Source organism: Neopsephotus bourkii, unplaced genomic scaffold (genome assembly GCF_033783945.1).
Source record: "Neopsephotus bourkii isolate Nb327-2 ecotype Australia unplaced genomic scaffold, CSIRO-AGI_Nbou_v1 NB_196, whole genome shotgun sequence".
NCBI lineage: Eukaryota > Metazoa > Chordata > Aves > Psittaciformes > Psittacidae > Neopsephotus > Neopsephotus bourkii.
In genome coordinates, this window is record NW_026900709.1 from 6,607,361 (window position 1) to 6,627,793 (window position 20,433).

At 39.2% G+C, this 20,433-nt stretch overlaps 1 protein-coding gene across 8 annotated transcripts in view; it reads left to right on the forward strand.

Annotated features, from left to right (window-relative positions):
• The window catches only part of CMKLR2 (chemerin chemokine-like receptor 2), a 26,129-nt gene extending 7,408 nt beyond the window's left edge, over positions 1-18,721 (forward strand). Inside the window, exons 1-3 of one of the 8 annotated variants that reach the window (XM_061378144.1) lie at positions 1,518-1,788; positions 4,887-5,034; positions 17,461-18,721. In XM_061378144.1, the coding sequence (XP_061234128.1) occupies positions 17,477-18,529 (1,053 nt within the window). In that variant the 5' untranslated portion in view covers positions 1,518-1,788; positions 4,887-5,034; positions 17,461-17,476 and the 3' untranslated portion in view covers positions 18,530-18,721. The other 7 variants (XM_061378153.1, XM_061378136.1, XM_061378172.1 and 4 more) reach the window with 7 other exon arrangements.
• Positions 18,722-20,433: the final 1,712 nt, after the last annotated feature.

A 20,433-nucleotide genomic window follows, 5' to 3' on the forward strand; every position in this document is an offset into this window, starting at 1 on the left:
TAGTTAAGATTTTTGAGTAGTAGTGCTGCAAAGGAAAAAGCTTGCTTGATCACATGAGGCCTGCATAGGTTCCCTGCCTGTTAGCATGTATTTTCAGGGAGCTGTCCCTAATTTTATGTTAACCCTTTGATTTTCTCTGTGTCTTTTGCAGGGAATCAGAACTCCTTTTTAATTTCTCTGAAGTTTGTTAGCATTTAAGACTACCTCCGGCAGAATGAGCACAGTAGCCCAGAGTAATAATCTAGCTACAGAATAGTGAGGGGCTGGAAATTGTAATGTCTTCTCCCTGTGGATCTGCTTGTTTTGTGCATTGTTACTCATCACAACAGGTTTCAACAATTTAGCTGTGAATTGTTAATAGATGAATGCAGAACAGGAAACTTAAATACTTTTTGGGTCACTGAGTCATGTCCGTTGTACATAATGCCATAGTATAATCCCGTTTGAGCTGCGGATTTAGGGTTTTAATCAAAAGACCTATCACATAAAAGGTGGATGACTGAATCTCCAGAGTTTATACTTTAAATGGGAAATAAGATCTCAGGTCTTTGAAATAATAGGTGTAGGCAACTATGCTTCTCTCCTAAGATGTTTCTAAGTGACTGTAGTTTCTGGTAATTTATGGGATGTGAAAAAGTACAAGTTGGTTAATCCATATAGCAGTACTAAAGAACGTGAAATGCGTGGCGAAACAACTAGCTTGTGTAGCCTTATTTCTGTTTCTGTAATCTCTCTAGTTCTCTGAGATTAGTTTTACAAACACTGGCATTCCTTTCTATGGGAGGAGACAGCACTTTTGCTAAAATGGAAAAATACTGTTGTCAAGTTGACTGTTTATCTCTTCAATGACTTTAATCTTTAGCACTTAAATACATACCAGAAGGTTTGTTGTTAAGGGACCCTCAGAAAATTCCACGGATTTCGAGTGTCGTTGGAGTGGCAGGTCTAATCTCTTTCTTGATTCTCCTAATACAAAATTTGAATAGGTATAGCCTAAAATAATGTAGAAAATCATTCCTAATTATTTGTGGAAAATGAAAAAGAATGCAAGTATAAAAGCAAAATCTATGAGGGAAAATTAAAAGTAAAAGGCTATTTTTCCAGGTATCATTCTTCATGATTAAAAAAAAAAAACAAACCACCATCTTTTTTTCCCTTCCTTGTAAGTTATTGTCCAGTATTCACAGTTACATAGAATGTAACACCCTGCTGACTTTGTTTGCAGGAGTTACATGAAAGTGCTGGTTTCAAAGATCCTGCTCAAACTTGTATATGTATACATACATATACAAACACATACATTAATTTATATGCTTATGTGTTTTGACCTGACTAAAATAATAATTACATGAAGGATTTTTGCCTTCTGCAGAATTACTGAATTTCTTCCACACATTATACATTAAATTCTTCAGATTTCTAATAGCAGCATAGAAAGAGGATGTGGACTTGCCTGAATGAGGCAAACTTTCATGAGGTGGTTTGTTTTAAATGTGTTGCTAGAGAATTTTGTCACAGTTGCTGACTATAATACATAGTGCGCAGTTAAGCCTCAAGCAAACATTACAGCTTTACCAAAAGGATAGGCATGAATACTCATTACTTTCACAGGAAGGGAGGAAATTACAGTTTTCCTGATTGTCTGGTAGTTAAACTCTGTCTTTCCAGAGCCGATTTTAATCGATGAGGTGTTAATTCAAACAGTGTGGACAGAGAACAGTGAAGTTTGGTTGGGTATTTTTGTTTGTTTTTTAAACAGAACTGTAAGAACAGCTGAATCCTCTAAACGTAAGTAATTTCATTCTTGTGTTGATCATCTTAAATTAACCCTGAGAAAGAACTAAATACCTTTTGTCTGACCTGATTTGCAAACACATGGTTGGTATAACTTCATTGAATTAGTGCACATTGAATTCAGACAGGGGTGTTCATTAGTGCTAAGATTATCTGCACATACTAATAGGCAGCTTGATAAGATCTCAGCAGTGGGAAATAATTTTTAGAACTATCAGGTAATTTTTTTGTTAATGTAGGTAAATTAAAGCTACTTTGGTTTTGTTTATTGCTTTTTAATTTGTGCTTTGGTCAATACTGGTAAAGTATTTCTGAAAGTGTTTTCCATACATCCTCTGCTTTTTCTTTGTTTAATAGGGTTAAAAAAAACCCACAAAGAATCAGAAATACTTTTAGAATTTCCTTTTCAATTGACCTACTTTATTCACTGCTGGACACCCCAGTGTCTGTTATTTGTATGACAATGGTCTCCTTTGTTGTTTTTCCATCAGGTATAAAGTAGTATTTCTCTGCAAGTCCTGCATGCACTGTATGTTCATGAATGCATGTCCCTGTTCAGTGTAGCTCTGGCATATTGCCTTACTTAACATAGAGTAAAAACTCCAAGATTTCATTAACTTACGTGTTGAAAAAGCACAGATGACATGGTAAAATAAATACAAATTCCAAGTAGAAAAAGGAGAAGGCATGAAAGCAAACAAAGTACTTTTTTTTTCTTCATAAATTTTCTTCCAGGCGTATGACTTTCACAAAATTATCTGAAGAGATCACACTCATAAAATTATGTCAGTGGTTAATGGGTTGCATGAAAGTGTATTTAAAAAAAACCAACATGTAATCTGGGACTCACCATTCCAGTTCTACTGTGTCTGAGTATAGAAGGAAGTAAACCAAGGAAAATTTTAGGGCCCAAGTTTACATTCTTCAGAGACTCAAGATTCCCAGTGTGTTTAATCAGAACAGTAGAATAATAAAAAGCTGTATTTAGCTCTACACAGAAAACAGAACAAAATCCTTTTAAATTAAGTGCAATTTTGTCTGCAAAATTCTGTTACCTTTTTTCTTTACTCCCAGTTACAGATGCTGGTTATACTGTGCAATTTGGCTCATTAGAGCCAAAGTACTTTTCAATTGAAAAGGAGCAAATTTAGGTAGGACAGACAGGTGGAAAAAACTCTTTTAAATGCACTAATCCTTTCTTGAGGGAAAAAAAACCCTAATTTTCTTTTGAAACTTATTGCCACAGAATGTCTTCTGGGTCCTTAGCTGTTGTGATTTCTTATTGGTACAGTAGTAGAAAGGGTAGGAAAATTGCTGTGGGAGGTTTTAATCCTCCCTTGGTTCTGAAGGATGAAGGAACTGAATGATCATTCCCAGTACATGTTAAAGTAGTCCCAAGCCTGTTTGGTTTATGGTGAAGGAAACATTCCCTTAAGGACAGTTCCTTGCTGCTCAAAACTGCTAGCATCCATTGCGCTCTCCAGAATGCTCTCTTCACTGAGGTGAACAATGTTTGGCAAATATGTAGCTCTAGTTTGCTAGCTGAGGTTTTTTTCTTTTACTGTAGATCGTGGGTGAGGGTTATCTACCCAGTAATTTTGTCTTTTATCCTACTGAAATAGTACTGAGAAAGCCCTTGAATTAACTGGCTTACTATAACTGGATTTGGCAAAGTACCTAGAGACGCACAGACTTGTGCCATTACAAGCAAAAAAACCTCAGCAAATCTGCTGTTAAATGGTGCCTGAATTTACCTTATCCCAATATTTACAAAAGATGATAACTACTATTAAAACAGCTTTTATCAGTGAAGGTTCACCAGTCGGTTACCTAAAGAAAAGAGAAAATCTTTGAAATACAAGAAATAATGAGGTGCCAAATCATTAGGTCCTTGAGTCTTTCTTAAGGCACCCCCCTCCTGTGGCATATATTAACAGGAATCATACCTCCCTCCCCTTTCCTCATGCTCCAGGGACTCTGTCCCACTGTTGCATAATCTTCATCCTCCTTTCATTTTTAGCTTTCCCACCTCATGTACTATCAGCATTTTAAGTTATACTGGCAGAACAGAACAAACTGTAATGGAGGAGAGACAACACAGGGTAGTTTGGCTGGAAGGAGGTTCTGGTTCCTGTAAAGAGGATCTGTGGACCATAAGAGAGGTGCTTAAAACTGGTAGCCTTGCTAACCAGATGCTGAAGTTTCAGTTTTGCTGCTTTTCACTAAGCACTTCCCTCTTCTATGTTTGTTTTTTTTTGTTTTGGTATTTTGTTTGTTTTTCTGATTTTTCAATGGAATCAATAGAGTTGGTATCTGGAAAACTTGGAATTGACTAGATCCAATCAGTGCTTAACATTTTACATGTTTTGCATTAATGACAGAGGAGTGCTGCTCTTGGGTTATTTCTTCTCCTAGAAGATCTGATATTCAGTGAGGGTGGACTGACAGGTGCTCAACTGATTTACAATGGTATGATGAGTGTGGTGCCATCAGAGTTGGGTGAAGCTATCATATGTAGACACTAGTGGAATAATATTCCTCTTTACTGACTGAGAAACTAAATGACATTGAGATCATGAGGCCTGGCCACAAAAACTCAGCAGGCTCTTTATGGATCTGGGAATCAAGCCATGATGTCTCCTAAAACCCAGTTAAAATTTCTGACCGGTGTTGCAGTGACAGACAGAGGCACTAAGTAGTGATGTTTTGAGGACCTCACTTCTGTTTTAGGCACAAGATTAATCTACTAATTGTGAATACAGAATGAATTTATCTCACCGTAGAGTTACAAAATTATGCTTTCAGTGTGACTTTTTAAGACTCTTTCTGCTCATTCAACATCATGTTCTATAAACCAGAGTGCTTACAAAGGGATACTGTTAAACCTCATCTCTCTATAACAAAAAGCAGCCTACAACTGTAAGGTCTCTTTCTATTCATCATTCACCACATCTGTTGCTTGCTTGGACACTGACCAAAATGATTCATGAACTTATTTTGGTGAAATACTGGGATTATACAGAAAGCCAGTATTTCAAAACGGAGGAACCAACTTCCTCAGCTGAAGACAAACACAGAGTATCATTCTGCAGCTTCATTAGGAAGAAGGCAGTAGCCAAGTGAAGCAGCTGGGATCACACTGAAGTCACTCTGAACTCTGCAGATCACTTCATTCTTCCTTCTGCTACAGAGCTCACATCTCTTATTTACAGTGTGTTTCGTTCCAAAGAACTAAACAAGGTAAGTCAATCTCTCTGTTATATTTTAAATCTTTCTTTCCCTCTGTTCTAAATAATGTGTTTCTATAGCTGCAACACTTGCAGACAAATCCTGTGAGGTAGTGTAGCATATACTGGCTAAAATTGCTTATCGGAAGAAACAATGTGATACTTATTTTAGCAAGAGAAGATATGAAAGTACATGTGAATATAATTTTTATTAAATTTTGAATGTGTTTGTACACACTTCAAGGAGTCTTTTATCCTGTCAGAGAGTGGTAAGTGACCTTCATTTAAATATCTTTCTCCCCCTAATTCACTACTCTTGTGTGTTGGTTTTTGATTTTGGGGTGGTTTTTTTTGTTTGCTTACAGATAGTATGTCACCTATAGCAATTCCCAGTGTTATTAGAAATAAGTACACCAGTTCTGATCAGAACAAATTGTAGAACAGAAACTGGAAATCATTTCAACTTAAGTAGTGGAGTAACAAAATAATTCTATAGAATTAGTCATGCAGAATTAAAAAAGACTTCTATGATCTGAGCTGGGAGGTGAATGTGTTTTCCATAACCACCATGGAATGAGGTAGAATGTGGAATGAGGTAGAATGTGGAATGAGGTAGAAAGCTGTCATTAGGAGCATGGGAATGTTTTTCCTATGAAGCAACAAGAAGGTTTGAAGTCTTCTATACTACTGCACAGTGAGGCAGGGCTAGATTCCGCCTCCTGTTCCGACTTGGTGATATCAATGTCATTGTCACCTGTGGTCTTTCTAAATGTGATCTTGCAAAGCCAAACAATACCCCAGACTGTTTCTGCAGATTTACAGAAGATAAATAGATTGTCTATGAATTAAAACACATTTGCTTTCCAGCTGAATAAACCTGTTTTACTGGACAATTTTAAATGTTTATTAATTCATAGATAAGGAGAAGTGAGTGGGGGTATGCCAGTGTAAAAGAATTTGTCAGACGAGGTTTGTAGAAACCGATTTAATGATTAACTGGTTATGACACCTTCCTTCCACTAGCTTCATACTATTATTTTGCCTCAGCTGAGCTAGGAAGTGCAAATATTTTGAAAACCCAATTTACTTTTGTTGAATGCCACTGCAGTTTCTGCCTGAATTTAAAACATTATCAGCCACTTATGCCAGGCAGACAGGAGAGAGGTCCTACCAAGTTTATTTTAGTGATAGGGATTTTATGTATGCTGCAAGTCTACTTATATATTAGAATCCACTTTTACTGCACTTAGAATCTTTGAGTGCACCATAGTGGAAGTTATTTGACTCTGGAGAATGAACTTATGGTTTGGATTCTCTAGTTGCCTTTGTGGAAAGGGATCATAAGTCAGGGAAACTCTATGTAAGGATTCCTAGGCGGGATCTCACTACAGATTTTTACTGCACTGTTGGAGCCAGAGGAAAGCTCTTGATGACAATAATGCAATTTGTATGTGCTATAAATTATCATAGCATCATAGAATGTTTTGGGTTGCAAAGGACCTTAAGGATCATCTAGTTCCAACCCCCTTGCCATGGGCAGGGACATCTTCTACTAGACCCGGTTGCCCAAAGCTCCGTGCAGCCTGGCCTTGAATGCTGCCAGAGATGGGGCAGCCACAGCTTCTCTGGGCACCCTGTACTAATGTCTCACCACTCTCACAGTAAATAACTTGCTTCTAATATCCAATCTAAATCTTTGCTCTTTCAGTTTAAAGTTATTACCACTTCTCTATCACTACATGCCCTTGTAAAAAGTCCCTCTCCAGATTTCTTGTAGGCCCCCTTTAAGCATTTGAAGGCTGCTCTAAGGTCTTCCCAGAGCCTTCTCCAGGCTGAACAAGCCCAGCTCTCTCAGCATGTCTTCATAGGAGAGATGCTCCTGTCCTCTTACCATATTCAGGGCCCACCTCTGGATTCACTCCCATAGCACCATGTCCTTATTATGTTGGGGCTCCCAGAGCTGAATGCAGGACTGCAGGTGGGGTCTCATGAGAGCAGAGTAGAGGGGCAGAATTCAACTGCTGCCCCTGCTCCTTTTGATGCCATCCAGGATGTGGTTGGCCTGGGCTGCGAGTGCACACTGCTGGCTCATCTTGAGCCAGTTTCTCATCAGTCCATACCCCAAGTCCTTCTCCTCAGGGCTGCTCTCATTCTATTCTCTACCCAACCTGTATTTGTGCTTGGGATTGCCCTGACCCAGGTGTAGATCCTTGCACTTGGCCCAGTTGAACGTCATGAGGTTTGCACTGGCCCACCTCTTGAGCCTACCAAGGCCCCTCTGGATGGCATCCCTTCCCCTCAGTGTGTCAACTACACCATGTAGCTTGTTGTTGTCAGCAAATTTGCTCAGTGAGGGTGCACTCAGTCCCACTGTCCATGTTGCTGACAGAGATGTTCAATGGCTCTGGCCCCAGTACTGACCCCTGAGGAATGCCACTCATCACTGCTCTCCATTTGGATGTCAAACTGTTGACCACAACTCTTTTAAGTGCAATCACTCAGGCAATTCTTTATCTACCAACTGATCCATCTGTCAAATCCATGCTTCTCCAGCTTAGAGACAAGGATGTCATCCAGGACAGTGTCAAATCCTTTGCACAAGTCCAGGTAGATGATGTCAGTCACTTCCTCCCTTATCCACCAGCACTGTGAAGCCTTGTTGACTGTTACCGATCACTTCTCTATTTTCCATGTGCCTTCACTCCAGTCACAGGAGCTATCCCACAACATCTCCATGATGCCAACAAGATCATAGATTATAAATAATTCCTTTTCATTTTAAGAATTTATTTCTCTGCAGACAACCTAATGAAATGACCATTCCGAAATAGTCAGATTTGTGTTTATATCTGATAGATTCAAGAGGAAAATTTACATCTGTTTCCTACTAAAGACAGCTTGCTTAAAGAATTTCCTTCTCCTTGTGTTTCTTAAAAGCCACTTGAAGTTTGTGATCTGTTCTAAGATATTAATTTGTTATTAATAACTGCTATTCCAAGCACTATGCAGCTAGTTTTGCAGAGAAATGTAGTCTGTTGAAGGGTCGTCTTGTTAGCTTATTTATTCATTTTGTCTTACAAAATGTGCCAACAGTTCAGCTGTGTCTTACTGTGGTGGCTGGTTGTCTGGCTAATTTGCAGTCATTATTTCTGATAATGGTGTGATTTGTGTTCATTCAGTCTAAAGCTAGCAGTTTCACAACAGTGCAGGGCTGTGTTGTTGCTGGCTTTGCAGAAAAGAGCAGAGTGGGAGGAAGAGTTTCTCATGGCCTGTTAAAGAAGAAGGGATTGCTGTTACTGCGATGGGCAGTGTCCAAGAGGCACTTGGTTTTAGAAGAGAAGATGCCATCATGCACAGATCAACTCTCCCACACTTGCTACTACTTTTACAGTGTGCTTGAGCATCCTGAGACAAGAAGGGAAAAAATATTTGTCCTCACAAGAACCATCTAGTACTTCCAGGGGAGCTCAGCTCATTCTTTGTATCTTCAGTATGTTCCAGAGGTTGAGAGTCTGGAAACAGGAGCAGAAAGCCTTGTATCAACCCATGGCTGTTCTTTTCCGGAGAGAATTTTTGCTAGCTTGCTGCAGCTCTCTTATACTATTTTACTTCATTACATTCTGTGGATGAACTGAACAGACCTGTTGCAGATACAATATTTTTTTGTAAGTTGGCTGAAAGGGAAACTATCCAAACCCGTTGCTATGAGTCAGGTTTGATTGCAAGGATTATTTGCAAAGGTCAGCACTCTAGAAGTCTCCAGTCCTTGCCAAGAGCGTGAGCTAGCAAAGAGTTTGCAGCCTTCTGCTTCTCCAGCCCAGGCTGTCTTCTCCCATTTTGGTACTTCTTGAAGAATGTATTTTGAGAATCACAAGATACAAGTATGAAGAACTGGCACTTTTTTTCTCTATGCACAAAAGATATTTGCCTCTTCATTATTTTGTCAAGGTCTGAATCCTGCTGCCAGCTTTACATTTGAATCTACTGTTTGGCTTTGGGCAAGATAGTTATGTTCCTTTCCCTACTCTCCTTGTGTCTGTTTATTTTGTTTAATTATAAACAAAGTGGGAATTGTCTCTTATTAGGTGCTTGTAATGTCTAGATCCATTTAGGCTTTGATCTCAAAGGCTATCGCCTTTGGGTACTTTCCCAACATAAAATACTTGCTGCTTTCAGCAAGTGTGAGCCTGGCACAGTTTTATTCTCTTCTGAAGCCTAGACAAGAGACAGTGATGAGTCCTGTACCATCACTGTAATATCACTTTCTACACTCCCATTTCTGCTTTCTAGTAATCCTCTTTTAATGAGGTTAGCCCCACATCATTTTCAAGAGGCATTTTAGAAATGTTAAGAACCATTGTTGATTTAAGAAAACTGAGTAACATGTTGTTGAGGTCCTAAACTGTTTAACTGAGGGTGTTGTACCATATATGTTCAAATGAGTCAAATGAGAAGTGATTTGCAAAGGTAATATGGAAAGCCTGTAAAACCTGTATTTCCAAGCTCCTAATTTAACGCTTTGATCGTAGGTGCTATCTGTCCTTGTCAGTGCTAAGGAGTGTTCCCAATGCCATATTAGGGAGACAGATAAATATTCAGCCCTCCTGAAATAGTATTAATAAGTTTTGCAGGGATACAGGCAGTGCTTATTTTAGACTTGACCTTAAATAGTTGGCTTTGTATGAGTAGGAATATTAGAGTTACACTGATACTGAAGTAGACACCTTTAATCTATTGTACACAGTGAACCCAGTATATTAACTGTGAAGACAAAATAAAGTATGTTACCAGCTGGAATGTTTTGGTTACATACTAGAAAATTTTGGAACTGGATGTTCTGATACATCCATGCAAGAGTGTTGTTTAGAGTAATATAACCATAAGAATGTTACAATCATGTTAGCAGAAACTGCTGATGTAGATTTAATGAGCAGAAGAATAAACGTAGAAGAACAGAGATATATTTAGAAGGCAGTACATAACCAAGCATAGTGTTAGGAGTGACTAGGAAATTAATATGTGAAATGGAATAAGCATATTTGAGGCATGAGTTATGTTGCTAATTTTCTGTGGGGTTAGCTTCTAACTCTTCTTGTCACGATGACAAAGTATAATGGTTTGTAAGCTTCTTTATCTGTTATTCTATAGAGATTTTGTATCTTGCTGGAGAGGGTTATTTTCATTTTTCCATAATGATCTGTTGTTACCCTGCAGTAACTTCAGAATGGTTGTTGTCTAACATACGTTAATTGGCCTTAAATTAGTCTGCTGACACAACAGCTGATAGTCTGAAAGAAACCTCTGCTTTCACTCTTTATTCTCTGCTCTCACTTTGCTACTTCCTGTTAGGAGGGAGTTGTGGTTAAAGCATGTGTTTGCTGGAGGAGTACAACCATTTATAAAACATGCTCAGAGCTGCATGCTCATGTAATGGTCATACGAATGCTAATCAAAATCTTCTTTTGTCACAAATACATTGAACAGTTGCAAAGTTAAAATTTCAAACACATTTTGAATGAGAAATGTAAAAAGCCATGCTTGATTAGAAATACAAGCATCCATGGTCTTATCAATACCGTCACTGTGAAGCTCAGTCACTTGAAAATTTTAAATCAGGTATGTTGTTATTAGGGTGATTTATCACAAAAGAAAATATTGCTGGCATTTGTGGAGGAATAGAGAACACGTAAAACTTCTGTGGAACAATATTTCATTAGTGTGCATATCTTACATGCGGAGGGCACAGCCAAAATGATGTATCATGTACCTCCTGGCTTTGTCATCTGAGAGCTGTGCTTAATGGCTCTAAGGTACTTTCTGTGCCTGCAGAGACAGATTAATGTATATGACAAACAAATGGTGAGATCCAGATTCCTTTTCTCTTCAGTTTAGAGAAAACAGAACACAATCTGCAAGGGCTGCCCAGGTAGGTGCTGGTTCATTCCAACACAGAGGGCATGATGATACAGTAGAGAGTCCCTCTTCAGGAAGGGGAAGGTCTGCCAGAGGTGAAGCTGTGGTTTCTGCACTCCGTAATGAGCGAGGGGACAGTTATATTTAAGAAAGGAGGATATGACTGTGGTTGAACCACTAGGCAGGTTTAGCACCTGGTTTGATCAGAGACTTCCTGTAGGTCATCCTCAGCCTTCTTGTCTGTAAACAGACTGGTGATACTTCTCACTTGAGCCCATTTCCACTAAGGGTTATGAATACTGAGGTCTTTATGAGTGGTTATGTAAATACTTCGGCAGTGCTGACACATGCAATATAGGACCATACTTTAAATCTCAAGTGGCACTGTTTACCTAAACTTCTATTTTTACCCACTTGGAAGAATGCTTAGATTTTTTTTTTTCTCTTTTTTTTTTTCCTTCCCCCCCTTCTTTTTTTCAGAATGAAGCCACTTTATGTGTTTCACTTGTCATTTTCTTGACTTCATGGAATATGGTTGTGGTCACATGACAGACTTGCAGTGGTTACAGCAAATCCTTACATTCAGAAGGAATATTAAAACTCTATATTTCTACTTTTAGCTGTATTAGTGGAAGGGAATAAGAGCAGGAGCAAGTGTTCACTACACAGTTACCAAGTGCCTTCTCTACAGCTTCCCCCCATCCAATGCATATCCCAAGGACATCCAAGTTTTTTGTCTTCTTTGGGGATGGAAGTCTTGGTGCTTTGGAACAGCATGAACATGAAAATAAATCAGCTTTGATGATATGCAGTTGCTGGTTGCAGACATTTGAATTACCCAATTGTGGAAATTGTATACTGCTCAATTGCAGCAGTTGTCTGGATGGTTTGTTACATTCCGGCCAGACCTACTGTAGATTCTTTTCCTATTACAGCTTTATTATTTAGATATAAAGCTATTTTCTCCATTGGTTGTTTAACATCTCTGTGGCAGCAAAAGTGCAGGTCTGAAATCATTGTTTTACCAGTATCAACCGAACCTGCTCTGTAAGGGTTTGTTAATCCTGCTGTAACACTCACTCTGCATAAAATGTTATGAGGCTATTATTGGGTCAAATTACTTCAATACCGCAGATGAAGTGGTGTGTTATGACTAACAGGGTCATGTTTGGCCTTGCTCAAAGTTCGTTGTTTTTGGCATTAATTGTAGATTTTTACCTAGTACATTGTATCTATATTTCTAACACTGCTTCACTGGGAGACATAATGGAGAATGATGGTTATTTGCATTCTTGTCTTGTCTGCTAGAACAAACAAAAAGGTTTCTGGTCACATACCCTATCTATTATAACCCATTCTAGTTGCTGAATTGAGGATGGCTTATAAAGTTATTGTTACCATACATCTAATGAAGATTAAGATGATATTCAAGAGGTAGGCATTGTATATGTGTATGTGAAAGAGAAAACATCCACACAAACCTTGATTCTGCTTTTGTGTACACTAGCTTAAAATGCTTGTTTCCCAGTAGCTTTGTCTGCAGGGCCAACTTTAGGCTTAAATTATAGCATAGCTATGATTTAATTTTGTAGTATGAGTGTATCAGGCACTTCCCATTATAGGAATGTTTCTACATGGAGGTAAATGGTCATCTTAGCTTTGTTCTTCTGAGGCAGAAGTATGAATTTATGACAGTTTGTAATCTCATCGGTATTCCTCATGATTTTTAGGATCTTTTTTCATGTCTTTGTAAAATACTTGCCAGAAAGAGGTATATACCTCTAAAAAACTTACTCAGCCTTCTGTGTTCTGAACTTTACAGAGAAACTACTGGGTTATTTTATGCCTATGTTTTTGAAGCTAGATAAATCCAAAATTTAGCATCTTAAATGTTTGAAGACATTTTTTGATGGTCTTATATTATTTCAATAACCAGACAAACTTGCTGAGACCCAGCATGACAAGCAGGCTTTAGGTGACCTTTTGAGAAACCAGTTGTTCTCCAACATTTGGCTCTTGGAAATGACAAAAGTTGAAGTGAATCAACCAAATAAGCTTTTATTTAGCCATAGATGATACATGTGGAATGTGATAAGCTCAGAATTATTCATAAAGACATTAAAAGGTGGGTTTATGTAATATATTTCCATCATAATATATGAAGTTAACTGTTGAGATAGCCAGCTCTGCGAGCCATATTTTTCCTATTAAGTCAGGACCCACTATTGTGACCTCTGAAATCAATTTGGCTGGCCAGAGGCTCTGAGCACTGTTTATCACACTGAACAAATAGATTTAAGGACTACAACTCATATATTTATGTTAACTTTTAACCAACACAGAGAATGAATAAGCTCTTCCATTGAACCTTTCTGTAAACTTCATAAGTAATGAGGACCATATGTGTGAGAGGGTTGTGCAGTCCAAATATATGGCATAAACTACCACATGTAGTGTAATAAGGTTGGAACCTAACTTGCGTGGTGCTTAGAGAATTCAACCCCCCCGGAAGACAGCATCAAATGAAGTGAGTGGAAATTGCAACTGTTTTGTTTGTTTTCTCCTATTTTAGACTGAAAACGCAATGCAATTTAATTCAAAAGCCATTCCACTGACCTCAGAGCTGGGGCGTAAAGAGGTCAAATGATTTCCCCTAGTCAAACAGGGATGCATGTGGTGTTAGCCATGAATAGTGTCCAAAGTACTGGTCCCGTGTCATAACCATAAGGCCATTCTTAGTGTGACAAAAGCTGTTCTATTTTAAGCAGATCAAATTGTTTGTCCAACTTGTCATTATGGCTCAAATTTATGAATGGCTGTAGTAGTAGCAGAGAAAACGAGCTACTACTCATTACAAGTGTATTACAATTATACACTTGTAATAAGAAGCTATGAATATGTCATTTGAGATGCAATTCTGTAATTCCCTGCTGAAATTCAGAGAAAGATAGCTCATATAGCACATGATGAAAGACTCTTCACAGCAGTTCCATGGCTTTGTGTCTTAGAAATATTTTGTAATAATCTGTATTTCTTGGTAATTCTGTTTTCTGTCCCAGGATTTAAAAGGTACCAGGACTAAGTGCTGGTCTGTGATATTCCTCTGAAGTAACTTCATCATTAACTCCTGTTTTACAGAAAGGGACAGGAAATGAAACATCCTGCTCAAACATTCTGGAACCTATTTGCTTAACATTAAGCAACTGTATTCATATAATTAAGCAACTGAATCAAGGAGGCTCAGTTTTCAGAGCTGCTTGTGACCTCAGCAAACAGGAACAGGCTCCAGTCAAACAACTGCTCAGTGTATACGGGCTGTTTTCTATTAAAAAAAAAAAGAAAGAAAACAGCAGAATGAAGTCTGAACTTGTTATATTCATCCACATGCAGTACAAGACTCCTGTAACCTGTGGCTGCCCCCAGGTCCTATTGGCAGGCCTCTGACCACACATTCCTATTTATTGAAAAGTACTTTCCTTGCTCTGGCTCCTTCTCACAACCCTGGACCGGCAGGGACTGATCCAGTGAACTGCACTGAACCTCCCTTACCCTTTCTAGCAGCTGGCCTGAAAGCCAAGTGGAAACTGCTGGCAAAAAGTCTTGTTTTCTCTGCTGAGCCTTTGCAAACAGGTTCATGAGTGGCTTTTCCAGCCTGGAAATTAGGCAGTTTATCAAAGATCATACAGGAAATCAGTGACAGAATAAGGATTAATATTAAATTTCTTCACTTTCGAAACCTAGACTTGAACTGCAAGACAGTTCTGACTCTAAAGTTTATTAATAAATAAAAAACCCCAGCAAGTGCATGTATATGAGGCTGCATATGTTTCAAGAACACAAAGAAATATTCCTTCTGAATGATGATTCACAGTTATCCCTGAAGAAAAAATCTGGGTCCTTAGTGGTGTTAACAAGCATAGCTCCACTGACAATCCCTTACTGCTTACCTTTTTCAGAGCAGGGTTAACCTATTGAAGTGCTTCATATATGTGGATGCCAGAGGTAAAAGTGTATGGGCTTTGCCGAGGTAATTGTCTTTTCTGAGCCCTAGCCGTAGGGTCTAGTTTCAGCATCTGCACTGGGAGCAATCATAAGCAATGTTCCTCCTGTTCCCCCCCCCCCCCAATAAAGAATTACTGCATGGGAGGAGTAGGAGTTGGAGATAAGGAAAAATGCAAGCTTTGAGAAATAATTGCATTCTAAAGGTGCACTCTTTCAGTTGAGGAGTTTTAAACTACAGGAGGCTTGGTAAATATTTGGTATTTATTTAGGTGCATTTTCTTTCTCCTGCTATGCATCATGTTTGAAAATCTAAATATATAATCAACATTGTTGGGCAGTAGGCAAATGTTTGTTATTGTCATTAGGGTTATTTTTTAGCACCATTAGGAAAAACAGATTCTTGGGAGGAAATGTTAGAATCCAAGTATTGTTGTGTTGTGCTAGCTCTTGAGACACTTAAAAGCAAAATTAGAGACTGGAATACAGGATTGTAATCAACAAGAGTCTAAAAATAGGAATTTTTTTGTTATTGCATAATTCAATTTGAAGGTATTGTTCTGTATATAGGTAAAGACACTTAAAAATCCAGTTATTAACCTGACTGTCCCGTAAAACTGCCCAAATGTAATGTTGTTGCAGATGTTAGTGGTACTGCACTTTGTTTATGCTATTTCTCAGCAGCTGTTAAGCTGTTTGAAAAAATTACTCAGCTGGGTGGTACTGGTATTTAGTGCAGAATCTACCCCCAAGAGGCATGTAATTACATGAATGCAGCCCAGTACATATCATTTTATCAGGACAGCAACCAAATAACATTCCTTCAGCCTGATGAAAATTATGAAAGGCAAATGTTATCATAGCCTCTTGACAGAACAGGCTGTATTGACTCTTACTACATATTTTTCTTTAATTAAGAGATATAAAATTACACAACTTTCTCCCCCCCTCTCCACCCTTGCCTAGCCATCTACGAAGGAGAAATCTAATCCTGCTAATGTGTGTGCACATGCGTAGCTTCACTTGCAGGAGTAATCCTTTCCAAGTAAGCAAACTACCCTTGGAGGAAAGGTATGTACATAAATACAAACTTGCAGATGTGTTTCTGCAGGCAGCGTACTCTGGAGACCCCTCTCCTGTTGTCCTTAGCATGCTAAAATCAGTGGAATTGCAGGAATGCAGAGCTGAGTTCCAAAAGCCAGCTGGGGGCTGAATTTCAGCTTCTGAATGGAGCTAGCGCCCAGCAAAGTACCGGTGAGCTCATCCGTAGTATAATGGGCTGGTTCTGTCCTCATATCAGGGACAGGTTCGTAGTGCAGCTGAGTCCAGACAGACACTATAACTTTAAATGATAGCAGAATTTAGCAGAATGTTTGTTTTGACCATTGCAGATACTTCTGTAAGACTGTGGCCGTCTGTGGTGCGTTGGAATGAACACGTAAAGTCTGAGTGCTCTTTCCTGTTTAACCTCTGTTTGCTATTTATTTTCCCATTCATTTCTCTTTTTCTGGGTCTTTTGTTTGGTTTTTATTCACTCCTTCCTTTCCCCCTCTGCCCCCCTTCTCTCCCTCCCACACTCTTCCTTTGGAATTTTACAAGGAAATTCCTATATGAAATATCATGTACTTGTAAGTTCCAGAAGCTTTTACAACAGAAGAAAACAGACGATGTGTCTGTGGGATCTGTCTTAAAAAAAGCCCAAGAAACCAGACAGGCATATTCTCATCTATAGCTCTTACAGTGTGTCTTATTCTCCTGGGAAGCTTTATTTTCTTTCATCTCTTACTTGTTTCTCAGCTCACTAGCAGAAGAATTACCAAAGTTATATGTGTTGTCCCTGAAATATGTTCTGTATGTTTAGTTCTCTACCTCCTTTGCTGTGTTACGGAAATCTAATGCATTGAATGTATCTGAAAATCAGCATTCCTTTATACAAAGCTAGATACGTGATGCAGAGGAATAAATCCATGAACTTTCAATTGCTGGAGCAATGAAATGACTGTCTATGATTTTGTGAACTGTAATTTGAGGAGTGTGTGGGTAGTAATTTTATAAGAAATAGCTTCCTGGCATTTTAACTGCACTTTTTTGCCTACATTTGCTAGGTGCTTCTCTGTTTTCTGACAGATATAATCCCTAAACTTGCTTCAGAGAGGAACAGAGCAGTAAAATACAAAATCCGAAAAAGAATAGAAAAATCACACTTAAGTAAAACTTTGCATTTGGTCTCCCAGGGATTTATCAGTGATGCTGTGCCCAGTGCTCTGTCTTAAGAAATAAATGCAAGGAAGACAGTTCCTGAAGATTTCAAATGTTGTCTTGATTTGAGCATTCTATAAATGCCTGTAACCAAAATAGTCCACAAGCTTTGTGCTAGCAAGTCACAGCTAAGAAGTGATAGACATGTGAAACTTAAGTCAATGTTTGGGGTTTTTTTAGGTCCAAGAACCTAAAGGAATTGCAGGTTACTATTTGCAGTGCAGTAAAACAGTTCCCCTTTAACTGTTCCATTTATTTTCTTCCCTAGAAAGCAACTCTGCAACATGACATTTGAAGATTTTGAGAACTACTCGTACTTCTATGACCTGTCTGAGGAAGATGAATCACCCCAGTCCTCCCTCAGCATTGCCCATATAATTTCCCTTTCCTTGTACAGTGTGGCATTTCTGCTGGGAGTGCCAGGTAATGCCATCGTCATCTGGTTTATGGGCTTTAAGTGGGATAAATCTGTGTCTACACTCTGGTTCCTCAATCTGGCCATTGCAGATTTCATTTTTGTTCTCTTCCTGCCCCTCTATATTACATATGTGGCAATGGGCTTCCACTGGCCTTTTGGGAAGTGGCTCTGCAAAATGAACTCATTCATTGCGCTACTTAATATGTTTGCCAGTGTCTTCTTCCTGACATTCATCAGCCTTGATCGCTACATCCGCCTTGTCCATCCAGTCTTTTCCTACAAGTATCGGACTGTACGGAACACTCTCATTCTTAGTGGGATCATTTGGATGTCAGCTGCAATTATTGGTGGCCCTGCCTTATACTTTAGAGACACAGTTACAGTCCTCAACAATGTCACCATTTGCTACAACAACTTCCACGTGCATAACAGAGAACTTATTTTGCTGACGCATCACATTCTCATTTGGGTGAGGCTTGCATTTGGTTACCTCTTTCCTCTAGTGACCATGGTCATTTGCTACTCATTGCTGATTGTCAAAGTGAAGAGAAGAACTGTATTGACTTCCAGCAGGCTTTTCTGGACCATCATTGCTGTAGTTGTAGCTTTTTTTGTTTGCTGGACACCATATCACATATTCAGCATCGTGGAGCTGTCAGCTCACCATGATGAAAACTTGCATGACTTACTGCAGGATGGCATTCCCCTCTCCACCAGCCTTGGCTTCATCAACAGTTGCCTCAATCCAATCCTTTATGTTCTGATCAGCAAAAAGTTCCAGGCTGAGGTCAAGACTACGGTCTCTGAGGTGCTGAAGTTGGCACTGTGGGAGGTGAGCCGCTCTGGAACTGTCAGCGAGCAGCTGTGGAGCTCGGACAACACCCATGCGCCTGTGCACTATTGTGAAACTGCCCAGTGACTGCTCCTGTCACCATCCCTCTCCAAAAGAGCCGGCAGGAGATTTGGAGGTGTTGGTCTTGACTTTGCATCTGTCAGTCAGATGTGCATCTTTGCATCTACAGTTTTATGTAAACAGCTGGCTTCATTGCACTCGCTGCTCTCCTTGAAAAGGTTAGAAAGGACACATCGTTTGTGTGTGGTGAACTTGCAGTGCACACACAGCCTGAACTGAAAGTTGTTAGCATAAGTGGAATTGTTCCAACTGGATTTTTTGATCAGGAATGCTGCTGTAATCCTGTTGTTGTTGTGTATCCATACCTCGTTGATATCAAAAGAGCACATAATAAAAATGTTGTCCTTGCCATCACTGATGACGCTCCTGATCAAGCATTCTCATCCAAGAGGGCATGGCCATACATCAGTGGCTCGAGTCTCCTGATTGTCTAGTATTGCCTTAAGTAGGAATCACCTGACTGCATCCCAGCTAAGTGAAACTATTGGTGGCTCTACTCCACAGTTGGAGAAGAATCCTGAGACAGAGAAGAAAAACTGTTTTCTCCCAGCACTCTTCATGTTATGCTCTAAGACAGGAGATTCTGTGTTTTCTGGTCACTTGTTCTTCTAGGGCCAGTTGGATGCAAAATAGTGAGTAGATGTGTCATCTAGGTTTTAGTATCATTTGAAATGTGCAAAGAATTAGTGGAAATGTTTCTTACAGAAGCTGAGATTAAAGACTCTGTGCCACACTTGTTCATTTTCTGTTTAAACTTTCAGGCTCCAAGTGGTTTACAACTGTCAGTTCTTCCTTATTGCTCTGTCAAACAAAGGTAAAGAAATGATATAACATTTTGTTTGCTTTAATGCCAGTCTTCAAAAATTGGGCAGGGTGATTTTACCAATATTCTGTAACAAGCCTGCAGCCAAATTTAGACGTATTTACTAAATGAGAGGCAAATGGAAATGGAGCCCACTTCACTAAGAAAGATTACAGAGCCCCAGCTACACTGTGTTCTGTTCCAACTTGTTGCTTGCTGTAGAATCCCACATGCACCGATGCAAATATATATGCTAAGTGGAGTGGACCAGTTTCCGATGAAATACCACTTTAATTAAAGAGTTGAATGCGGGATAAAACTCCACTAAAAGTAAAAACATAAAGGTTTGGGTAAATTGAAACTGGTTTTTCCTTGTTGGAATAAAGGAAAGGAATCGTTATTGGCCTAGGTACATACAATAAAAGTGCCTTTCAGATAATCTACCTAGTTTCTATGGTCTGACAACACATGTAAGTAGCATTTATACTGCAACTGAGGCCTTATATGTAAATATATTTGCATTTGTATAAAATATGTACATGTGCATGCATAAGCACATCCAGCACTGGTACCTGTACAAATACAAATCGTCTGTCTATGGCGTGAAACTCTTTCTTTGAGCTTTGCTTTCAGGGAGTTTGGAGGTCGGGCAGGATCAGTGGAATTTCAGTGTATTTGACTCGGGGCTGGAAAGTTGGTAAGCAGCACCGTTCCGTTGAGTCATTTGCTGCCTGGTACATACTGACTCATCATAGTATTTGGCACTGTGCTGCTGAATGTGGCAAAATCAAACATTTAGCTGTTTTCCTTCACATGTTCCCTGACATACTCCTAAGAGCGATGCAGTAGTACCACTCTCCTGACTGTACTCCAAGTGAAGTAATAAAATAAAGTTTTTTCCAGAGAGTGTGGTCATTTGCTTTTCTCGGCAGCAATATGCAGTGACTTTCCATTAGAAGACCTCCTATTCAAAGATCTTGGAAGATGAAAGCAAGCCCTGACCCTTTCTACTACAGGAATAAGGTTTATATCAGCTTTCCTCCTGTGTGTCAGCTGTGTGAGCACACATACTGCTATACAGTAAAGAGATTGATTTTCAAATGGGGGA